The sequence below is a fragment of the Sorex araneus genome, chromosome 5 (genome assembly GCF_027595985.1).
Source record: "Sorex araneus isolate mSorAra2 chromosome 5, mSorAra2.pri, whole genome shotgun sequence".
NCBI classification, from domain to species: Eukaryota; Metazoa; Chordata; class Mammalia; order Eulipotyphla; family Soricidae; genus Sorex; species Sorex araneus.
In genome coordinates, this window is record NC_073306.1 from 48,762,230 (window position 1) to 48,786,091 (window position 23,862).

Below are 23,862 nucleotides of genomic sequence, written 5' to 3' on the forward strand. Positions count from 1 at the left end.
AACACTATATCTAAGTTTATCTGAGTGTGTGTATATATATACATATATGTATATGCATACATATGTATGTTATATATTTTTTTTCCGCTTTTTGGGTCACACCCAGCGATGCACAGGGGTTACTCCTGGCTCTGCACTCAGGAATTACCACCTGGCAGTGCTCAGGGGACCATATGGGATGCTGGGAATCGAACCCGGGTTGGCCGCATGCAAGGCAAACGCCCTCCCCGCTGTGCTATTTCTCCAGCCCCTGTATGTTATATATTCTTAATAAATCCATTTAGCATATCTAGTGAACTTTCAAAATCTTGTTAATTCATATAAGGCTAAATTTCAGACCATTCAGTGATAACATAACTGAGACTGTTAGCATTCAAAAAGAAATCCAATCTTTGTTGGATAAAAGATTACTGACATACACCCCCAGAACTACAAAGACAACATAGAATACAGTCTTTTAGGTTGTGTTATTCTGACTACAAACTGAACTATGTACCAAAGTCACTCTATTACAATTCTTCCTTTTGTTTTGTTTTTTGGACCACACACAGATGCTATTGCTTGAGTACTATCACCAGCACTAAGGCACTATGAATTATGTACTACGGAGGTAGGGGGAACACAACCTTTTGACCTACTTCCTCTACCACATTTCAGTTCTGTTTAATTATTTTTTTGGAGTGGGGGTAACACCCAACTGTATTCAGGGCTTGCTCCTGGCTCTGTTCTCAGGCAACACTTTTGGCAGACTTGGGGGAACAAATGGGGATCAAAGCCAGATTGGCCATGTGCAAGGCAAATGCCCTACCCACTGTACACTGTACTTTCACATCAGCCCCTTATTCCAGTTTTTGGTTTTTTGGGGTTTTTTTTTGCCTTTTGGGTCACACCCGGCGATGCTCAGGGGTTGCTCCTGGCTCTGCACTCAGGAATTACTCCTGGTGGTACTCAGGGGACCATATGGGATGCCGGGGATTGAACCTGGGTCGGTTGCGTGCAAGGCAAATGCCCTACCTGCTGTATTATCATTCCAGCCCCTTCAGTTCTTTATATGACTTTTATTCCTATTCAACCATGTGGTCTTGTTGGAATCCATTTAGGATTAGAAATGAAGGGCTGTGCTCTGAAACCTGAAGAAACCTGTTTTACCTAGTCAATGTAGCTATTGTTATTCTTCTTCTTCTTTTTGCTTTTTGGGTCACACCCAGCGATACACAGGGGTTACTCCTGGCTTTTGCACTTAGGAATTACTCCTGGCGATGCTTGGGGGACCATATGGGATGCCAGGGATCGAACCCGGGTCGGCTGCGTGCAAGGCAAGCGCCCTACCCGCTGTGCTATTGCTCCGGCCCCAATGTAGCTATTGTTATTCTTGTTCTTTAAATACTAGTATTTCGGTGAATACTTATCTGCTCGGGGTTTCCTCTAGCGGAAGTTTCTGTTAAGGAATAATAGAGCAAAGTTCTGAATTTAACCAGAAAATTCTGATTACTCACTTGGTGAGGTAGCATGAGAGATTCTCTCATTTGGGTACTTCTCTTGCATGGCCATCAACACAGTTATTTGAGTCAACTGCAAAATCAAAGAGAAATAAATAAAAAAACAGTAAAATCTCTAGAGGGGAGAATACACATACACACACACACACACACAACACACACACACAGTTTTGTTTTCACTGCTAGAAATCAAAACCAGGGCCTCTCTTAAGGGACTGGCAAGTCTAGCAGGTAAGAAAATTGCCTTGCACGACGTTAATCCAAGTTCAATTCCTGGCATCCATATGGTCCCCTGAGCCACCAGGAGTGACACTGAGTGCAGAGCCAGGAGTAAGCCCTGGGCACCATCAGATGTGGCCCCAAACAAAACAAAAGAAAAAGCCAAACCAGGCCCTCTTATGTATAAGGAAAGTGTTCCACTACTTAATGACATCTCTGGCCTTTTAAGGGGCATATTTAGGCAAAGCAATTCCCAACACTCCACCTTCCTAATGCAATAAAAAACCTAGATGTAGTCAGAAATTCCCAATACTAATCCTAATCTGATCCTAGAAACTCTTAGAAAAATTTATATAAGATGCTCTTCATCTAGAGAAATAGCTCAATAGGCTGAGTACAAATTTTACATGGAGGAGGCAGATTCTATTCTTTCTTGGCACCACATGATCCCCCTGAAGCCCAAGCATCAAACCTGGAGTACCTTCTGAGTACTACCGTATGTGTCCCAAAACCAAAAAATAAAATGGGCCTAGGCCAGTGAGATAGTACAGAAGTAAGGCAATTTCCTTGCATGTGGTCAAGCCTAACTAGACCCACAGTGCTGCATATGGCTCTCAAGCACTGCCAGGAGTGATCCCTAAGCATTAGAGCCAGGAGTAGTCCCTATACACTACTGGGTATGGCCCAGAAATCTTAAAAAAAAAAAAAAAAAGCCTGAAAGATGGTTCAGCGGCTTAATGTGCTTCTTAAAAAATGTTTTTCAAAATTTTATTTCTATTCAATCTCTGTGAGATACAGCTACAAAACTTTCATGATAAGGTTTCAGTCACACAATGTTTCAACACACATCCCTCCACCAGTTTACATTTTCCACCACCAATATCCCTCCTGCCACCTCACCCACTGCCTCCCTTCAGCCTGCCTCTATGGCAGGCACTTTTCTTCTTTTTCTTTCTTTCTTTCACTTTCTCCCCCCCCACCTTCTCTTCCCTCTCTCTTTCCCTCCCTTCTTCCTTCCATCCTTTTGGGCATTATAGCTTGCAATACAGATACTGAGAGGCCATCATGTTTGGTCCTTTACCCATTTTAGCACACATCCCATCCAGATCCCTTTCAACTGTCACTATCATAATGGTTCCTTCTCTATCCCAACTACTCTCTCCCCTAGCCCTTGAGCCAGGCTTCCAACTGTGGACCATTCATCCTACTGTCCATGGATGTTCATCTCCTACTATGTTTAAAAAAAAAAAAAAATTCGGAATCTAAAAAAAAAAAGTTCCCAATACACTTTCCCTTTTTTCTTTGTTATAGCAATGACTAGAAGGTAGGAGTGAGAAAAGTTATGAATTTGGTAAGGTTAATAACATATATGCCTGGCCAAAGCACTCACTGAGGCTTACATTAGTTGCTATGTTCACACATATTCTCAGGGTTCACACTCTTAGTGGGCAAGGCATTTGTCTGGCAAGGACAAGATTGTGAGTTTAAATCCCAGTGTTACTGCATGTGCTGGGTGGATCAGGGCAGTTCACTGTGCTGCCTAACAAATGGTTTAATGGTTTAACGAGCTTGCCCAGCAAGTATAGGCCCAAGTTCCTGGAGCCAAAGCACTGTGTGGCCTGAAAACCACTGTCTGGGGTCCCCAGCAAGGAAAAACACAAAAACTTTAAAAATTTTTGGGCCATATTTAGAAATGCTGGGAATATTCCCAATTCAAATGTTCAGGGATCAAACACATCATTCCGGCATCTAAAGCACACACTCCAGCCCACTGAGCTATTTCCCTGGCCCTAAAAATAATAATGATTATGGGACTGGAGAGATAGATCAAAATGCTGGAGTGCCCGCATGGACTTCCTGACACATCATGTCATAGCCCAAGCACCACTGGGAGCAACCCCTGAGCAATGAGCTAGGAGTAGCCCCCAAGCATCACTGGATACAGCACAAAATTCAAACAAAATTATGAATAAGTTCCTGAACCCAATTCCTAGCATGGATATATGTGGATGCTGCTCTGCAACAATAAGCAATTCTTTTTATTTATTTATTTTATTTTATTGCTTTTTGGGTCACACCTGGCGATGCACAGGGGTTACTCCTGGCTCTGCACTCAGGAATTACTCCTGGCTGTGCTCAGGGGACCATATGGGATGCTGGGAATCGAACCCTGGTCAGCCGCATGCAAGGCAAATGCCCTACCCGCTGTGCTATCACTCCAGCCCCATCAATAAGCAATTCTTGAACACCATGTTAAAATAGTTTGCTGTTGTTCTGCAGTGCCAGGTATCGAACCTGGGGTCGAATGCATGCAAGGGATGGGCTTTGTTGCTGAGTCATATCCCAACTTAGACACCAAACAGTTAAATGTACTGATCACCAAATTCTGGTGGAGTGTATGGGAGAAGAGATAAGATTCTCCATACCAACAAACAACGCTTGTAGATCAGCTGAATGTCTGAGAATTCAACTCAATTCTATCCACCCATAGATAGCACCAAATCTACAAAGGTTCAATCTCTAGATTCTGCTTCACTTCAGAACCTGTCATAAGTCCAACTTAGTACCTTTTTTTTTAAACTTATGTTTCTGAGGTTTCAGGCCTTCCACCACAAATGCCATTATTTGCTAGAGAGATAACAGAACTCAGAGAAACATTTTACTTACTATATAAGTGACTTACTAGAAAAGGACATAACTGAAAAGGATATTAGAGAACATAAGGCAAGCTATAGAGAAAAGGTACGGAGCGTTCTTGCCTCCCTCCTGAAGCACCATTCTTCCTAAATCTCAACAGGTTCATCAATCCAGAAGTCCAGAAGCTTTCCAAACCACATCCAAAACTGGTTTTCATGGATGTTTCATTATGCAGACATTATTGACTTAACTCAGAGGTTATTACATGATTGAGTCAAACTATTTCTCACCTCTCCAAGAAGGATTAGTGAAGTGGGGGATGGAACAAAAAGTTCCAGCCCTCTAATCACATGTCTGGTTTTCCCAGCATCCAGGTCCCCAACCTTCGGTACTTTCCAAAAAGTCACATCCACTAGCAACAAAGAAACACACTGGTACCAATCATTACTTCGGAAAGTTCAAAGTTTTCGGGACTTAGAACTTTATGCCATGAACAATACATGAAGCTTATAACACTGCACATTACGTTTTTGTTTGTTTGCTTTTTTTTGGGTCACACCCAGCAATGCATAGGGGTTACTCCTGGCTCTGCACTCAGGAATTACTCCTGGTGGTACTCAGGGGACCATAAGGGATGCTGGGAGTTGAACCCCAGTCAGCCAAGTGCAAGGCAAACGCCCTACCCGCTGTGCTATCACTCCAACCCCACTGCACATTACTTTTGGTTTTAAAACTTTGCCAGGGATCTTTGTAACCATAGGAATAAGATGGGAGGATGAAGTGGAGAAAAGAATAGGGCTAGAGGGGCTGGAGTGATAGCACAGCGGGTAGGGCGTTTGCCTTGCACTCGGCTGACTCAGGTTTGAATCCCAGCATCCCATACGGTCCCCTGAGCACCGCCAGGAGTGATTCCTGAGTGCAGAGCCAGGAGTAACCCCTGTGCATCGCCGGGTGTGACCCCCCCCCAAAAAAAAAGGAATAGGGCTAGATATAGTACAGGTATTAAGAACCTTCCATACCATTTGTCCCCAAGCACTTCTGAGAGCAGTCCTTGAACACAGCCAAAAATAGTCCCCCAGCAGAGTCGGGGTATACCCCCAAACATCTCCCAAAACAAAAGAACTAAATAAACAAATCAGTAGTGAAGTACTATAGCTTCAATTAACATAATTAACATAAATTACTTAATTTCCCAGTAATGAAATTTAGTTGAAGATACACAAAGAGGGGGAGAAGAAATAGAACGGGGATTATAAAGTGCTTGCCTTTCACGTATCAGGACCCAGTCCTATCCCCCTGGCAATACTGGGTACAGCTCTGGTACCTCAATATACTCCAGGGCCCTCACAGCACATCCTCAGGTCCTCAAACTATCTATCCCAAGAATGATTGGAATGGTCCCCAGTCCCCTGAAGCACTAAAAAGAAAGACTGAGCCCAAGTAAAAATTTTTTAAGTTTTTTGGGGCTAAAGAGATAGTATGGCAAAGGTACTTGTCTTGTAGCCAACTCAGGTTTGATCCCTAGCACTGTATATGATCCCGAGACCCTCAGGAGTGATCCCTGAACACCATCATGAGTGGCCCCCTCTCCAAAAAAAGAAAATTTATTTTAAATGGTAGTGCTGATTATTCTGCAAAAATCTGATTACTATCTGTATGAACAAAAGCTTTATAACAATAGCAAAAAATATCATGTTTTTTGCTTTTTTTGGTCACACTTGGTGATGCTCAGGGTTTACTCCTGGCTCTGCATTCAGGAATTACTCCTGGCAGTGCTCGGGAGACCATATGGGATGCCAGGAATTGAACCTTGGTTGGCCATGTGCAAGGCAAATGCCCTACCTACTGTACTATTGCTCAGGTCCAAAACATCTTATATTTGAATACTACTTGAGAGGCAGTACAAAGAAGTGCTTCAGAGTATGGACACTTGATCAGATAGCTTGGGTTGAGGTCTAATTTCAGGACTTTATCTGCTGTGTAATTTTTTTATTGATTAATGTATCATGATTTTTTTTTACTTTTTGGATCACACCCGGGGATGCACAGGGGTTACTCCTGGCTCTGCACTTAGGAATTACTCCTGGCGGTGCTCAGGGGACCATATGGGATGCTGGGAATCAAACTCGAGTGGACTGCGTGCAAGGCAAACGCCCTGCCCGCTGTGCTATTGCTCCAGCCCTGTATCATGATTTCTTCACAGAAATATGAGGATTAAAAAAAAAGAAAAAAAAAAGAAATATGAGGATAAAGGAGGACCTAATTCATGCTAATTCGTTTAGAATTAACATAATCTTTCCTGGCATATTAAATCTTAAGTTTTTATTATTAGCTGACAGAAGTATGAATTTAGAAACACTGGGATTTGTTTCGAAAAGGGGGCTTGCCTTGCAAGTGGGCAACCTGGGTTTAATCCCTGGCACCACATATGGTCCCTGAGTCACCAGGAGTGATTCCTGAGTGCAGAGCCACGTAGGTGTGACCCAAAAACAAAACAAAATTTTAAAAAAACAGAGTCTCTAAAGAGTTTGGCATATATACAATTATTAGAGTTAAAATTCAACTTTGAAGGTGAAAAAAACAGGTTATACTGATACCATTTCTCTAATGTATTTAACTGACCTCTATAGTTGTCTCTTAGTAACAACCCAAACCCTGATTCACTATATCTAAAATGACGTGAGACCATCTCCTGGACATCCAAGTCTTCACAAACTCAATGCACTTCGACTGCTTAATTTATGGCTATTATCCAGTGTGTTAATGGTGACATTAGAACAATTCTATTTCCTACCTACTAGTGATTGCAAATAGTCAACATCAAAAAAAAATTTTTTTAAGGCAGTGATCAAAACCCAGGCCTCACACATGCAAAGCATGCACTCTACCACTGAGCTACCTCTCCTGCCCTCAAATCCTTTTCTTTATCCCTTCCTTAAAGTATAAGAAACAGATGGTAGGGCAGGAGCAATAGTACAGCAGGTAGAGCAGTTGCTGTGCATTCAACCAACCCAAATTCAATCCCCAGCATCTGATATGGTCCCCCATGTACTGCCTGGAGTAATTCCTGAGTGCAGAGCCAGGAGAAACCCCTGAGCATTGCTGTGTGGCCCAAAAACAAAACAGAAAAAAGAAAGAAAGAAAGAAAGAAAGAAAGAAAGAAAGAAAGAAAGAAAGAAAGAAAGAAAGAAAGAAAGAAAGAGAGAGAGAGAGAGAGAGAGAGAGAAAGAAAGAAAGAAAGAAAGAAAGAAAGAAAGAAAGAAAGAAAGAAAGAAAGAAAGAAAGAAAGGAAAGAAAGAAAGAAAGAAAGAAAGAAAGAAAGAAAGAAAGAAAGAAAGAAAGAAAGAAAGAAAGAAAGAAAGAAAGAAAGAGGGAGAGGGAGGGAGGGAGGGAGGGAGGGAGGGAGGGAAAGAAGAGAAAGAAAAAAGGAAGGAAGGAAAGAAGGAAGGAAAGAAAGAAAAGGGATAGTAGGCCCATTAGAGTATGAGTATTAGTATTAGTTCCAAACTAATAGCAGACCTATTAAAAATAGTGCAGGTCTGGAGCTGGAGCACAGTGGGTAGGGTGTTTGCCTTGCATGCAGCCAACCCAGGTTCGATTCCCAGCATCCCATATGGTCCCCTGAGCACCACCAGGAGTAATTCCTGAGTGCATGAGCCAGGAGTAACCCCTGTGCACTGTTGGGTCTGACCCAAAAAGAAAAAAAAAAAAAAAATTGTGCAGCTCTGGACTGGAGTGAGTAAAGCAGGTAGAGTGCTCACCTTGCATGCAGCCCTCAGGTTCGATCCCTGGCATACGATATGGTCCTCCCAGCCCCATCAGGAGTGAACACTGAGCACAGAACCAGGAGTAAGCCCTGGGCACAACCAGGTGTGCCCCCCCCAAAAAAAATCCCAACAAATAAATGTACAGGTTTTTAAAACGCAATAGTGTACAGAGGCAAACATAAAAAGCACCCAACATTGATGACTTCTATCATCAAAACCCTTTAAAATACTGACATACATTGGTGAAGGGATGCAAATACTGGTGGTAGGGCTGGAGTCAGAACACTGTACACTGTAAGCTTGAAACTATAGCTATAATTAACGCCATTGTAAATCGCAGTGCCTAAATAAAAAATTCTTAAATAAAATACAGGCATAATTATTCAACAAATGTAACATGTATTCAATAGTTACTACCCATTAGGAACTGTGCTTGCTAGCCACGTGACAGGTACCATGCTTAATAATCGCCTCAAAATTATAAGGCAGTTCACTATTATTCTTATTATCCATAAATATAAAAGAATAAAGATTGAGAGACAAAAGTTATAGAGCTAGGAAGAGGCTTTGAAGCCAGGACTGCATGCTAATGTTGTTTAGCCAGCATACTTTGATGTCTGAAATAGTTATTAAAACACCACAAATTGGAGTTTCTACCTCAGATGTAGTCAGAGCTTCCAGTCCCAAAGCAGTCAGGAACAGAGACAACTCCTCTCAATTCTTAACACACACTCTGCCATTGGTTACCACCCAGGCTTTATTTCCCACAAGGTGGGACCCAAGTATTAGATTTTGAGTTGCAACAAGCATTTCTCCTCTAGGAGAATTATAATCTCCGTGTGGAATGTCACACTTGGCAGCTACTGAGCTCAGCACATCAAGCTGGGTGAGGATCTGAAGGACAGACAGCTGACAGAGCCATGAAGAATCTCACACCACCACACTCTTTTCACAGCACTGATGATGCATTAAACCAAACCCTCAGGGGGAAAAAAAAAAAGAAAGAAAGACATCCTTGCCAAGAAGTTGCCTTAACAAAGAACAAGTAAACCCCGAGACATAGAAAACCATCAAACCATTCCTTCTGCAGCAGACTGCAATGAGACATGAGACTCTGGGGCGCTACTCCCCGCAGAGGACAGAACCCAGGGCTCACGCGTGCACACACTCCAGGGGACATCTGCATCGTCCTGCCTACACACCCCTGCCCTCTACCACGCACTTCATCACCCAGAAGACGTGGATTTGAGACCTCCCCTGGTTGCTCTGGACCACGGGCTGGATACGGACCAAGTCAAGGCAACGGGGCTTGTGATCTCCGCGGGGTCCCGGGGCGAACGGAGCGCTCAACACGGAGCGCTCAACAACACGCGACATCGCACAAGCTTTGCATCCGCAACTTGAGCCTGTTATCAGCCAAGCCGCGGCTCCTCCTCGTCTAGACTCCAGGGAAGGGGTTCCTCAATCCCGGGGCTCCTGACATCGCAGGGGGGATGACTCCTGGGTAGGGGAGGAGCTGTCCTCACGAGGTGGGAGGCGGTCGGGCGCGCCCCTGACTCCCAGTCAGAATCCTCTTCCCCCTCCACACACACACACACACACACACACACACACACACACCCCGAAGCCGCTCACACCGCGCCTCCCCGTCTGACGTCCCAGACTCCAGCAGCGCCCCTCTGCCGAGCTCTCGGCGTTTCTCCCCCACTGAGTGTAAACCCAGTCAGCGCCCGCTGGGACCTCGCGCGTGGGGGCAAGGAGGGCTTCCCGCCGGGCGGCGGCAAAGCAGCGGAGCGGAGCGGCGAAGGGGACACGGCCAGGAGGTCGGGGACCGACAGCGACGTGGGGGCTCTGCGGGCTTGCGGGGGAAGGGGAAGGAAAAAAATTTCAGGCCAGGCGCTGAGAGACGAAGGGGAACCGGCTCAGCGGCTCTGCGCGTGCGCCCTGCTCTCCCGCGCACCCCCAACTCCCGGAGGTAGGTAGCCTCTGAGGCTCCGCCCGGGCTCGCCAAGGTGGGGTAGGGTCAGTCAGTCCGGGGCTCCCGAGGGCAGCAGAACTTACGTGGGCGTGAAAACCGCGGCGAAATCGCACACTCAGGGATACTGACTACAGTCACCACGTCGGAAGCGAACGGCGGTTCAGTCTCTCGGTTTCGCTAACGGCCGTTACACGCCCGCCTGGCCGCGCGCCGGGCCGCGCGCCCCGCCCCTTTATGCTCGCCTGAGACCAATCAGGAGTCGGGCCGCACCGCTGTCCCGCCCCTTCGCGCTGCAGCTGGCGCCCAGAACAGGAGGATCTTTTTTTGCGCATGAGCCCGCGTCTCTCGAGCTCCCTTAGTCTTCTCCGATGCGGCAGGCCGGGACTCGCTGTGGGCGGAGCCCTCGTCACCCAGACCTAGGAAGTGGCGCAGCTGGAGGCCCGAGCGAATCCTTTGGGAATCCCACGCAGCCGGCCCAGCAGTCCTCCATTCCCCACTACTCCTTCTCCCACCTGAACCACGGGTCAGGTTGTGACCAGGTGTTATGGTGTGGCATGCAACTCCTTGTCAGGTTAAGAGTCTGCGATTGAGGGGCTGGAGCAATAGAACAGAGGGTAGGGCGCTTGCCTTGCACGCGGCCGACCTGGGTTCGATTCCCAGCATCCCATATGGTCTCCTGAGCACTGCCAGGAGTAATTCCTGAGTGCAGAGCCAGGTGTAACCCCTGAGCATCGCCGGGTGTGACCCAAAAAGCAAAAAAAAAGAAAGTGCGATTGAGTTGGCCTGAGTCAGTGAAGGGTCAGGAACCCAAGGGTAGGGAACTCAAACTCAGTACCGTAGGAATAGGATCTAAGTTCATTTGCATTTATATATATATATATATATATATATGTGAAAAATCTGACTGGGAAATTGTTTTAGAAAGGAACTCTGGCGGGAAAGATAGAACAAGCGTGAAGGCGCTTGCCTTGCAGGCTGCTTACCGCCGTTCCATCTCTGGCACTGCATATGGAGCCCTCAGCACTAACTGAACCAGGAGTAAGCCCTGAGCAACGTGCGGTGTGACCGCCCTCAGCCCCCCTAAAAAGATGGTCACCTAGAAATAGTTTAAGTTATTTGTTTCCTTTTGTTTCAATGCCGTTTTCCTTTTGAGATATTTAAGTAGAATATGGTCAGTAAATTTTTTGCTTATTCTCCAGCATATATTTTAAATAAAAGCAAATGCTAATGCCTTTAGGACTTTTTTTTTTTTCCTTTTGGGTCACACCTGGCAATGCACAGGGGTTACTCCTGGCTCAATGCACTCAGGAATTACTCCTGGCAGTGCTCAGGGGACCATATGGGATGCTGGGAATCAAACCCTGGTTGGCCGCGTGCAAGGCAAACGCCCTACCCGCTGTGCTATCACTCCAGCCCTCAACTTGCTTTTAAATGATTGAACAAACATTGTTGTGTCTGAATTCTACTAGGCAGCTCATACTTCTTGAGGTAAGAAATAATTCAGGAAGGACTGTCATCCCGTTGCTCATCGATTTGTTTGAGCGGGCACCAGTAATGTCTCTCATTGTGAGACTTATTGTTACTGTGTTTGGCATATCCAATACATCACGGGTAGCTTGCCAGGCTCTGCCGTGCGGGCGCGATACTCTCGGTAGCTTGCAGGGCTCTCCGAGAGGGGTGGAGGACTCGAACACGGGTTGGCAAGAGAGATAATTTAGCAGAATGTACGGGAGGCCTGGGTTCGATCCAAGCATCATTAGGAGTAACTTCCCTGAAGCACTAACCTGGGAAAACAGGAGTAGCCCCTGAGCACTGCAGTGTGTGGCCCCCAAACAATCATCATAGTTATTATTACTAATGGTCAGGATTTTATATAAATACATTTAATCCTAATTCTGAAATTGAATGGCCCTTGTCCACTCTGCCCAAGCACTTAGGACCAGCTGGCCCAAGGTCCCAGGGGCTTTTCCTCGTACAAGAATCATAGAGTCCTCATGTTGAAGTAGCAATCACCTGATCAAACTGTGGACCCCATAGAGAAAAGAGTAACTACACACACTCAGACAAGGAGCTAATGTTTTACAGTCAGATTACACGGAAAGGAGTCAGACAAAGGAGAATTCTCCAGTGTTTATTTGCCATATCCTGTGTACTGAATTTCTACCATATTGAGCAGCTTGGAAGAATTGCAGAGATGGCAAAAGGGTTGTGAGATGAGAGGTATAGCCGAAAGGTCAGAAAGTAGAAGGCTCATACTTGGGTCCTCTTTTCACGTCCTACCTTTCTGGTTCCTAACGCAAGGACAAACTAAATTTTGCCTCTTTCTAAATTTTTTTCTATCAGGCAATTAAACTAGAGGCTAAGGACTAGAGTCTAGAGGAAGTACAGAGGCAGGATTTTATCCTAGCATCCAGCCTATCAACATCAGAAGAGAGATGGCGATCCAGGCACCTGTAGGAAAGAGAAAAATGGTTATAAAAAAGGATTGGGTAGCTTTGAAAACCTTTTAGGCTTAGATACTCCTCTACTTTGTAAATCAGTAATCCACTCATGCATTCTTTTATGCCAGCTCATCTGTTATACTGGGCTCAAGGTGGATGGGGAGAAAAAGACAAAAGACACTCTCTAGTTCAGTGTGGATTTGACTCAACCCCCCCAACCATTACCTTGACTCTGTGTCTGGAAATTTCTATCTCTGCTCTATATTAATTCTGGGGAGCATCACTGATGAGGGACAAAACTCTAGGACAATTTACACCTGCACAGTGACAATTCTGCCATAAACTACTGAGGAAGCTGAGAATCAGAGTAACTGACTTCTCCTAGATCACATGGTCTTGATTAGACATGATCCAAGACCAGTACCTGACAGAACACACTGTGATCCCCAGAGCCCATTTACTAACCTGTTGAACTCCTGTTGCTGGAGGCACTGGACTCTAAAAAGACACAGAAAGACTGAGTTTAGGGACTAGATGTGGCTCAGTGGTTATGTGTGAAATTCTGGGCTTGATTCCCAGATCAGCAAAATAGGAAAAAAAAAGAGAAGAAAGATTGCACCTGAGGAGTCATCCTGGCAGGACAAGGCCTGCACTCACCCATCATTTCAGCCTTAGGTTTTGCCTAAAGCTGACCCCTAACTGTTGCTGAGACTCAGAAGGTCATGATAATGAACTTTCTGCCTCTAATTTAGAATAGACTTAAGGCTCATTCCCATTCTGGAATTGCCTGCATTCCAAATTCCAATATGGAAAGTGTAATTCTTTTATTTTATAGGATCTCTTCTTCTGTCCCATCTTTCTTAAACAAAACGATTTTACTTCACAGAAAAAAAAAATAGAGAGGGAGAGAGAGAGAGAGAGAGAGAGAGAGAGAGAGAGAGAGAGAGAGAGAGAGAAAGAGAGAGAGAACAGACTTACTGGATGGGTGTGAGGGCTCATAGGTGGGTTTGGTTTATTGGGGCTTGGGGTCACCTCTGGCAGGGCTCAGGGTTTAGTCCTGGCTCTGTGCTCAGAGACCAATCTTGGCAGGGATCAAAGGACCACATGTAGTACCTGGGATCAAACCTGAGTTGGGTAGGTACAAAGGAGTCTGGTTTGATCCCCAGCTCTCATGGTCTAAACAACACCAGAAGCCTAGCTAAGAGTAGCCCCTGAGTACCACCAGCTGTATCACTACCCTACCCCAACTCCCCAAAAAGAATAGTGTTACTGAAAAAGACTTTCCTGAGAGGGAAAAGCTTTAGAGGACCATCCTGGAATAAAAAAAAGATGGTTCTTTGGAACCAAAGAAAGCACAGGGATTAAGATGGTTGACTTGCGGGGTTGGAGCGATAGCACAGCGAGTAGGGCATTTGCCTTGCACGCGGCCGACCTGGGTTCGATTTCCAGCATCCCATATGGTCCCCTGAGCACCGCCAGGAGTTGATTCCTGAGTGCATGAGCCAGGAGTAACCCCTGTGCGTCACCGGATGTGACCCAAAAAGTCAAAAGAAAAAAACAAAGGTTGTCTTGCATGCAGTTGAACAGGGTTTGATCCCCAATACACTATATGGTGGTCCCTTGAGCCTCCCCCCGGACAGATCTCTGAGCACAGTCAGGAGTAAGCCATGAGCACCAAGTGTGGCCCTAAAGCAATCACTGTCACTGTTACTGTCATCCCGTTGCTCATGGATTTGCTCAAGCGGGCACCAGAAACATCTCCATCCTGAGACTTGTTACTGTTTTTGGCACATCAAATACTCCACAGGTAGCTTGTCAGGCTCTACCATTCAGGCAAGATACTCTCGGTAGCTCTACAAGAGAGGCGGAGGAATCAGCCCCATGCAAGGCAAACACCCTACCCTCTGGGCTATCGCTCCAGCCCCTAAAGCAATCAAACAAACAAAAACAAGACAGTTCCCAGGGTAGCAAGGATTTACAAATGAGGCCTGCATAAGGGAAACAGACAAGCGAACTGGGGGACTGGAAAGGTGAGAATGGAAGGAGAGGAGCTGAGTCCGTCTCGGCCTATAATGTTAGAGAGGAAAGGAACCCTATGAGAGGAGCAGATCTGAGTCAAGGAGGAGATGGGCTGGCGTGGGAGATTTAGAATTAGGAAGGAGTGTGAGAACATGAGAATAGAAGAGGACTCCAACATAAGGTCAGGGTCTCAGGGCAGATCATTAGGAGATCCGGAAAGAGGAGGCAGGGGGCCACCACGTGATCCAGTTACCGCTTATTCGGATGGGCCCGAACACTATCCAGACGGATTCACTCTCCAAGCCCTTGCTCCCTCGAATCTCCCAAGGCCAATTTCTCGCAGACGAACTCTTCTGGCTACAGATCTGTGGGAAACCGACCATAAGAGTCGCTAAGTCCCCAGCCAGAGAGGCCTTTACCCTGAACCCAATAAGGTCCCGCCACAGTAACCAAAAGCCTGAGTTTTAAAAATCAATGCTCACCCCAAAAAGCCCCGCCCCCGGACCGGATAGGCCAATTCCCCGCACCGCTGTCCTCAGGCACCGCCCCGCAGGATGAGGGCGTTGCTGCGACTGTCGCCCGCCAATCCTGGCTGTAGGAGGCTGCAGCGACTAGGGCCCGGAGCTCCCAGGGCTGCCTGCTTACCGGCTGGCACGAGTGTCCTGCTCGTTTGTCGCATAGGGTCACTCGGCCGTGCAGGTAGAGCGTATCGCTGGCCAAGAAGCGGATCAGGTTGAAGGCCAGAGTCACTTCCAGAGAGTCTCCGTTGGCTCGCAGTCCCCCGAGCAGCTGGTTACTAACTGGGCAACTACCGGAGGAGAGATAGAACAGAGGTCAAGGCGATGGCCTCCAAGTGACTGACCCCGGTTCAACCCCGGCACCTATCTGATACGCTGAGTACTGCCAGGAGCGTGCCCTGAGCACCGATGGGTATGGCCCAACCCGCCCACCAAACAAAATAAAAATTGTGCGGCTGCAAGAAGGGGCAGCGCCACCTACTGTTAGCAATCCTGGCTTTCGGGAAGTAGTGGAGATGAATTCTGATTTCCCCCTTATTGTCCTGTTTGGGAATTCCCAGGTGATAGAACTTTATGTGCATTATTTCGTTTCATCCTCACATCAGTCCTTGGAGGAAGACACTGTCATGCCCACTTCCTCCCCTATTTCTTTCTGGTTCTTCCTTTCCTGTTTTAATTTTTAGTGTCAGGCTCAAATACAGGGCCTCACACATGTAAGGCAAATGCTCTACCATAAGCCTCCCCCAGCCCTCAGGCACTGTCATTTGTGAGAAGATCTTGGAAAGATCAAAGTTCTGAGCTTTTCTTTATTTTTTGGTTATACCCCAACTTAGGAGGCCATGTAATGTCAGGGGTTGAACATGGATCTTTTGCATGCAAAGCATGTTTTCTAGCCCTTCTTCCTGATCCCCTTTCCTTTTTAAATAATTTTTCTCTCCCTTTGCCTTTTATTTGCCCTCTTTAACCTCAAGGTTATTATTTTTATGTGTCAGTAGTAATTCATGACCATTTTCTTATCTTTCATATATATACATATATAGTAAGCTAAGGGATTTATATAGGATATAGCATCCACAGACAGAAAGAAATTATTTACCTCTATTTATTTATTTTTGGTTTGGGGCAAGCACCACACCTGATGTACTATTTAACTACCTCTCCAGAAAGAAATTCTTACTATACATAGGTTTTATACAACATGCTCAGGAGAATTAGGAAACATAAGTGAACAAAACAGATCAAACCTATTTTCTTTGAGAGATAGAGTGAGAGAAAAGTGCCTGCTATAGAGGAAGTGGGGGGATCATGGCAGGAGGGACACTGAGGACACTGGTGGTGGGAAATGTACACTGGTGAAGGGATGGGCGTTGGAAGATCATATGACTGAAACCCAATCATGAACAACTTTGTAACTGTACGTCTCATGGTGATTCAATTAAAAAACCTCCTATTTTCTTGTGAATGAGGGGAAATATATATCTTTTTTTCCCTTCTGTCAGGGGAACAATATGGGGCATTAGGGATCAAACCTGGTCAGCCAGGCGCCAGTGCCCTACTTCTGTATTATCTCTCTATCCCAAAATTTAACTGAGTTATATATTTGAAGTGATCCTAACAGTGCCTGGCATAGAGTATTAGCTACTATTAGCTATTGAATATAATAATGCATATCTGATATATAAATGTTAGGGTTTTTTACTTTTATCATTGTAGGCCTTCAGTAATAATTTAGGGAAAATAAACAGAATATTGTTAATTGTATAATCTTAGACAGGCCTTAATAATCCTGTGCCTCAATTTATTCATCTATAAAATGGGAATGATAATATTTGCATTCACTCAACAAATAGCTCCCAGTGTTTATATACCAGGAATATAAAAATGACAAGATCTGCTGCTGGAGTGATAGTACAGCAGGTAGAGTGCTTATCTTGCATGCACTGATCCAAGTTTAACCCCCAGCATCCCATATGGTCCCCTGAGCACCATTGGGAGTAATCCCTGAGCAGAGAGCTAGGAATTAGTCTTTGAGTACTGCTGGGTGTGAATCCCCCTAAAAAAAATAAGGATGACAGGATCTGAACTTACAGCACCCCATGTTGGGCACCGACTAAGGATACTGGCAGACACTTACCTCTCCTTCACAAATTGATAAGTGGCCTCAACAGCACCCATCCTGGAATTGCTGGTACTGGCAAAGACGTCATTCACTACCAGGGTAAATCTGTCTGGGTCATTGCTTGTGGCTCTGAGTACTACATAAAGTGGTGTGCCAAGAGGAATAGGTCTGTTCTCAAGCGGAGACGAATGCTGAGGGTCTGTGAAGATGCCCAGGATGACAATGGTGTCCCCAATCCCTGGAACATGTATAGTGCTGTATCTGGAGAGAGACAGTAGTAAGACCTTCAACATGGACTCCTGGCAGGAGTGACATTAATTCACTTACAGCCACGGTCTCTGCACACAGGAGGTCACAGAGAATAAGGGGAGGGGAGAAGAAATTCGCTAACTTTTCCCCTGCATTTCCTAAAAAGTGAAGGACCACCTCAGAGGTCCTCAGATCTAGGAGACTTGAACCCACTTCACCCCACAGAAACTTACGTAAAAAAACCCATAATGCATTCTTTCAGAGAAACCTCTTTTTCCCTTCACCAATGATTTGAATGGTGAAAATCAATTCTCACCAATTTCCTTTCACCAATTTGCTTGGTGAAAATTTAAAAGGTGCCCATGACAATTGATTGGGCTTGGAGCATCTGGAAGGGGAGGCTCCTTTCACTTAGATTGGAGGTGATGATGAGAACTCAGGCATCTCTGCAGAGCAGAGAGGCTATTGGCAGGGCAGAACTCACGGGAAGGAGACGACTGGGTAGGGGTGGGTCTGGCTGACATTCACCACCAGAGGGTACAAGCAGCCGACTTTGAGCATCCGGGAGTCATTCTGGGCAAAAACATGGAGGACTTGAAAAAGCTCCACCTCCAGAGAATAAAGGGCATGGCTGCTGTTGGTCTAGAAAAAGACAGAGAAGCAACCATTATTATCTAATCTCCAAGGGAAACTTCCCACCTTCACTGGTTACAAATTATGTAATCGGGGCTGGAATGGCTGGAATGTGATGCTCAGGGAACTCTGAACTTCCACATGCAAAGCTTTGAGCCATCTCTCAGGCCCAAGGGCTTATTTAATGTTTCTTTGGTTGATTGCTTTGGTTTGGGGGTATGATACTGTGCAGTATCCCAATGGTACCGTGCAGTTCTCAATGCTGGGAAGTGGGGGTGTCACTCCTAGCAGTGCCTAAGGGATTATTTGGAGCTGGGGATTAAACTAGGGTACCCTGCATGAAAGGGATATGCTCCAGCCCGTTGTGTTATTTTCTCAGCCGCCAAATTGTTTATTTAAATAAAACTAGTGTCAAAAGTTCACTGAGTCTGTGCTGTGTGCCAGGCGCAATTCTCTGGAAAGGGTTCTGATATGAGTTCTATTTTACAGAAAAGCAAACTGAGGCTTAGAAAGTTGAACTCATCTAAAATAAGTAACAGAGCCAGAATTCAACATCTCTGTCTCCAGAGCTTTGCCTTAATCTTTGTGCCAATGTGCACAGAGATTCTAGTGTGCATTTTAGAATCCCTTGTGGGTGGGAGACTAAATTACTTGTCCAGGGGCTGGAGCAATAGCATAGCGGGTAGGGTGTTTGCCTTGCACGCGGCCGACCCGGGTTCGATTCCCAGCATCCCATATGGTCCCCTGAGCACCACCAGGGGTAATTCCTGAGTGCAGAGCCAGGAGTAACCCCTGTGTATCACCAGGTGTGACCCAAAAAGCACAAAAAAATTAATATATGAAATAAAAATAAAACAAAAACGTTTATTTTCAAAGTGAGCCTGAGGTCCCCCTTTCAGAGCTGTCCTACCACTTTTGTCATGGTATTGTTTTGTGTTGGGGTGCCTCCCAACATTTCAGTGCTAGGACCCAAGGATGTAGTGCTGCAGGGGTTCTTCAGTGCTGGGGACCATTAGGTCACCCTGGCAGTGCTTGGAGACTCCACCAGTGCTGTTTAGGGGTCATGTGGTAGTGAGGTTCAAACTTGTGTCCCGGCACATGCAAATCATGCACCCCAACTGCTGAGTTGTCTCCCTGGCCTTATTGTGTTATTTTAATATTCAGCTTTTTTATGTAAGATCTCTTTCGAAGAAAGGGAGAGCAGCATGGCTGAGCAGTGAGGTGCACACACCAACTCTGCTCCTCACTAGCTGTGGACTCGGTAATTCCCTCTTCTTACCTGAACCTTAGATTGCTCATCAGTAAACTGGGAATTTCTCGGGATTGTTATAAAGACTGAATGAGGTAAGGCATGTAAATATATATATGGCATATAAAATATATAAAAATATAAGGCATGTAAAGTATATAAAAATCTAATAGTGAGAAATTAATATATTAGTTATAGTTGTTATTACTTTAAGGGTTTTTTTTTGGGGGGAGCACACCCAGCAGTGCTCAGATTCTACTCTCAGGGATAACTCCTGGTAGGCTTGGGAAACCATATGGAGTCCTGGGATTGAAGCCGGGTCATGCAAGTGCCCTACCCGCGGTACTATCTTTCTGGTCCTAGTTGTCATTATTATAAAAGAATCGATAGCTAGAGAAATTGAAATCAACCTTTCAGTCTACCTTTATAAGGCCAGAGGTGGGGGGTGGGGGGATAAAAAATGGCATTCCCTCCTACCAAGACCATTGTCTGAAAGCCAACATTTGGCTCCATTGTGGAGAATTCCTCAATCTGTAGCACTGTTGCACTGTCGTCCCGTTGTTCATCGATTTGCTCGAGCGGACACCAATAATGTCTCCATTGTGAGACTTGTTACTGTTTTGGCATATCGAATAGCTACGAGGAGCTTGCCAGGCTCTGCCATGCGGGCAAGATACTCTCAGTAGCTTGCTCGGCTCTCCGAGAGAGGCAGAGGAATCAAACCCAGGTCGGCCTCATGCAAGGCAAATGCCCTACCCTCTGTGCTATCGCTCCAGTCCCTTCCTCAATCTAATGGAAAGAAAGTCACTACAGGTGACCAGTCACCTGTTCCCCACCCCCTCCCTCTTTCCCCTCATCCCGAGCTGTTGGCCACTCCCAGATGGAGAGACCCCTACAGAGAGCTGGAGTCCACAAGAACCCTCCTTCTTCTCCATCATGAAGCTCTGAACACGGTGGCCCTTCTCAATCTTGCTGGTGCTGGAGCACCCTGAGAAGGCATTGCTCCTTAGGATCCAGTGGTGAGTCTTCAGGAAGCAGCTCCTCAGAAGCACCTCAATTTTCTGTGGCTGGCAGTGAAGGGTCACCAACATCCCGGACAACTCTAAAGGTGAACATGAGTTAGAACAGACACCTGCAGGGACCGTGGGGACAACGACATGGACAGGGCTACTAGTTCCAATCTGGTTGGAGGGGGCATTGTGGGGATATTAGGCCAAACCAGAAGAGTACCCTTAAACCCAAACTCCCCTCATAGGAGGTGAACCCTTTCCAACAAGACTATACTGGGGGATCCTGAAACCTGGCTTTAGCTGATCCACTCAAAATCTCTTTCCTAAGAATTAACTCTTAGGGGCCTGAGAAATAGTATGGAGCTTACTTTGCATGCCGCTGACCTGGGTTCTAGCCCTAGCACCACAAAAGGTCCCCCAGCCATCCAGGAGTGATCCTTAGGTACAGAGCCAGAAGTAAGCCCTGAGCACCACTAGATGTGCCCCCCCCCCCAAACCAAAACAAGAACTGCTAAGCCTCAAAGGAAGCAGCTAAGAGCTTGAAGGTTGTGAGCCAATCAGGCACTTTGGGCCATGCTAGCTGAGAGGCAGGAAAACTAGAGGCAGAGAGGGTGCAACACAGGTGCAGCTAAAGAGAGAGATAGGCAAGATGGAAAGAAGAGAGAGCAACTCCCTGATATCTGCTGCGTTTCCAGCTCCAAGTCCTCATCCTTGCTGACCTGGTTGGAGCCTACCCACTTCTGCAGCCCTCCTGCTTGAATTCTATTACTTGTCTGGAAAGAGTCCATGTTTGCATGTTAATTTTGTTGTTGTTGTCTTGACTTTTCTCCCCTTCCAATATAATAGCATGAACCTCAGGAGCTTGGTGGGGTTTTTTTGTTCTGTTTTTTTTTGGGTTTTTTTTTTTGGGGGGGTGTCACACCCGGCCATGCACAGGAATTACTCTTGGTGGTGCTCAGAGGACCATATGGGATGCTGGGAATCGAACCCAAGTTGGCCATGTGCAGGCAAACACCCTACCCGCTGTACTACTGCTCCAGCCCAAACCTCAGGAGTTTTGTAGAGGCTCCTTCTGTTTGTTAAGAACCTGCACCTGGGAGGGAGAAAAGACAGCATCTCCTGAGCCTGAGGATGGTGTAGGGTGGGCATGAGAGTTGGCTGGTCACATTAGGACTCTAAATTGCATGACCCAATAACTTTTGTTTTCTATTGTTCCATGTCTGCGATTTCAGTCTATTGCTGAAGTCAATTTCTGTTGATGTTTCTGCTACTTCCAACACAAGAGGTCTTGATACATGTGAAAGGACTGTATTTTGGGGATGGTGAATGAAAGGAGCACCTTTATTTTTTCACTTGACCTTCCCATAATTTATATTAATTTTAAATAAATTGCTTAAATTTAGTCATTAAGGAGCCAGATAAGTAGTATAGGGGCAAGGTGCTTGCCTTGCATATGACTGACTCCGGTTTCATTCATCTCTTACATGGTCCCCCAAGCACTGTGAGGAGTAATCCCTGAGCACAAGTTCAGTGTAAGCCCTGAGCAGCACCGGGCGTGGCCCAACACCTCCCACTCCTTCCCCTAACCCCAGCAAAAATTAGTCATTACGGAGCCAGAGAGTAGCTCAATGAGATGAGTGCATATTTTTCATGTAGAAGACCCAGAGTCAATCCCTAGTACCACATGGTCTGCTGAGTACTGCCAGGAATGACGCCAAGCATTGAACTGGGTAGGGCCCAAACACAAACTAATTAAAAGAGCAGAATATAGCAGCAATATTAATGTAAAACATTTCAGACTTGTTTTATTACCTTGTTTTTTTTTCTTATTTTTGTTTTTGTTTTTGGGGTCACACCCAGCGATGCTCAGGGGTTACTCCTGGCTTTGCACTCAGAAATTACTCCTGGCAGTGCTTGGGGGACCATATGGGATGCCGGGGATCGAACCCGGGTTGGCCACGTTCAAGGCAAATGCCCTACCCACTGTGCTATCGCTCCGGCCCCTTGTTTTTGTTTTTGTTTGGGGCCATACCTGGCAATGCTCAGGGACTACTCCTGGCCCAGTGCTTGATGGCCTCAACAATGCTTGTGAGTCCATACAGTGCAGAGGATCTGCATGAAAACATGTATTCTAGCTCTTTGAGCCACTTCACTGGCCCTTATTATTTTGAATTTAAAATTTTACTTTTTCCAAAGTTCACAGTTGCTACCTGGCAGGCATTTGGTGAGAGGGCTGCAGTTTTGAGCAGATGCTTTGTATCAATGTGTATTGGGCAGTCATAGAACTTTCTGCTATTATAATCAATGAATTATTATGATATGTCAATGATCTATTGTGGACTGCCAAATAATAATATTGTGGATTGCAAAAAAATATTAATAGTGAACACTTAGACACTGATACTATGAAGCAAATGCACTGTGCTCATTGTTCCCAGCAGAAGAAAAGGAAGCAGAGTTCAAAGCCAAACCTATAGCCCTACAGAGGCTATGTTCTTTCTAAAGGGTGGGAGAGTGTGGAGGTGGGACAAGAGGAAGTAACCAGAGGGTAGAGCTGAACTGTCTTGTTGACAATGCTGCATTATATTTTCTGTGGAGGAACATATGAAGCACTGTAAACACGGACATGAGAACATGATCTCACTACAGAGACAGGGACAACACTCTAATGAGCCAGTACCTACTCGGGATTTGACTACAACCCCCCTGAGTTGGACTAGTCACCCTGGTCACTCTACCTTGCCCAGTCCTACTCTGCTCACAACTGAATTCTATTCCTCTGCAATATGACATATTACAAGATGTTATGACTTTTGTGTAGAATGAGGAACCCAGGGGCAGATACTCCTGGAAAATACATTCATAATCTATTTAAAATTTTTATTTTATTTATTTATTTTTGTTTTGGGGGTCACACCCAGAGATTCACAAGTGTTACTCCTGGCTCTGCACTGAGGAATTATTCCTGGTAGTGCTTGGGGGACCATATGGGATGCTGGGAATTGAAGCCAGGTTGGCTACATGCAAGGCAAACACCCTACCCACTGTGCTATCACTCCAGCTCTGTTTAAAAATTTTAACTTTGGGAGCTAGGGATCTAGCTCAGTGGTAGAATGCTTGCCTTGCTGAGTTCTATCCACAGCATCACAATAAAAATGACTTCTGGCTTTTTGTTGTATTTGAGCCACTTGCAGTACTATTCAGGGCTTTCTCTTGGCTCTGTGCTCAGGAATCATTTCTGGTGATACTCACAGGACCGTATGGGTGATGGGAATTGAACCAGGGTGAAATCTCATGCAAAGCAAGTGCCCTACCTCTGTACTATCTCTCCAGCCCCATCAAGTTAGCTTTTCAGGGAGTCATAGTGGATAGTGGAAAATTAAAGGCTTAGAAAAGTCCTATAGTAAAGAAATATTTTGGGAGGCTGGAGTGATAGCACAGTGGGTAGGGCGTTTGCCTTGCATGCAGTGGACCCAGGTTTGATTTCCAGCATCCCATATGGTACCCAGAGCACCGCCAGGAGT

At 45.7% G+C, this 23,862-nt stretch overlaps 1 protein-coding gene and 1 long non-coding RNA gene across 3 annotated transcripts in view; both read right to left on the bottom strand.

The window, feature by feature from the left end:
- The window catches only part of CEP85 (centrosomal protein 85), a 51,429-nt gene extending 41,105 nt beyond the window's left edge, over positions 1-10,324 (bottom strand). The window contains exons 1-2 of one of the 2 annotated variants that reach the window (XM_004603466.2): positions 10,184-10,324; positions 1,497-1,572 (exon numbers count right to left, since the gene is read on the bottom strand). In XM_004603466.2, coding sequence (XP_004603523.2) covers positions 1,497-1,551 — 55 coding nt within the window. In that variant the 5' untranslated portion in view covers positions 1,552-1,572; positions 10,184-10,324. The remainder of the gene's footprint in view (positions 1-1,496; positions 1,573-10,183) is intronic. The other variant, XM_055140336.1, reaches the window with a different exon arrangement.
- Positions 10,325-12,268: 1,944 nt separating this feature from the next.
- Positions 12,269-15,482, bottom strand: LOC129405153 (uncharacterized). The gene is made up of 4 exons (XR_008630366.1): positions 15,206-15,482; positions 14,814-14,925; positions 13,007-13,039; positions 12,269-12,551 (listed from the first exon to the last, which is right to left on the bottom strand). It is a non-coding gene; the product is annotated as an uncharacterized LOC129405153 (long non-coding RNA).
- Between the last annotated feature and the right edge of the window lie 8,380 nt (positions 15,483-23,862).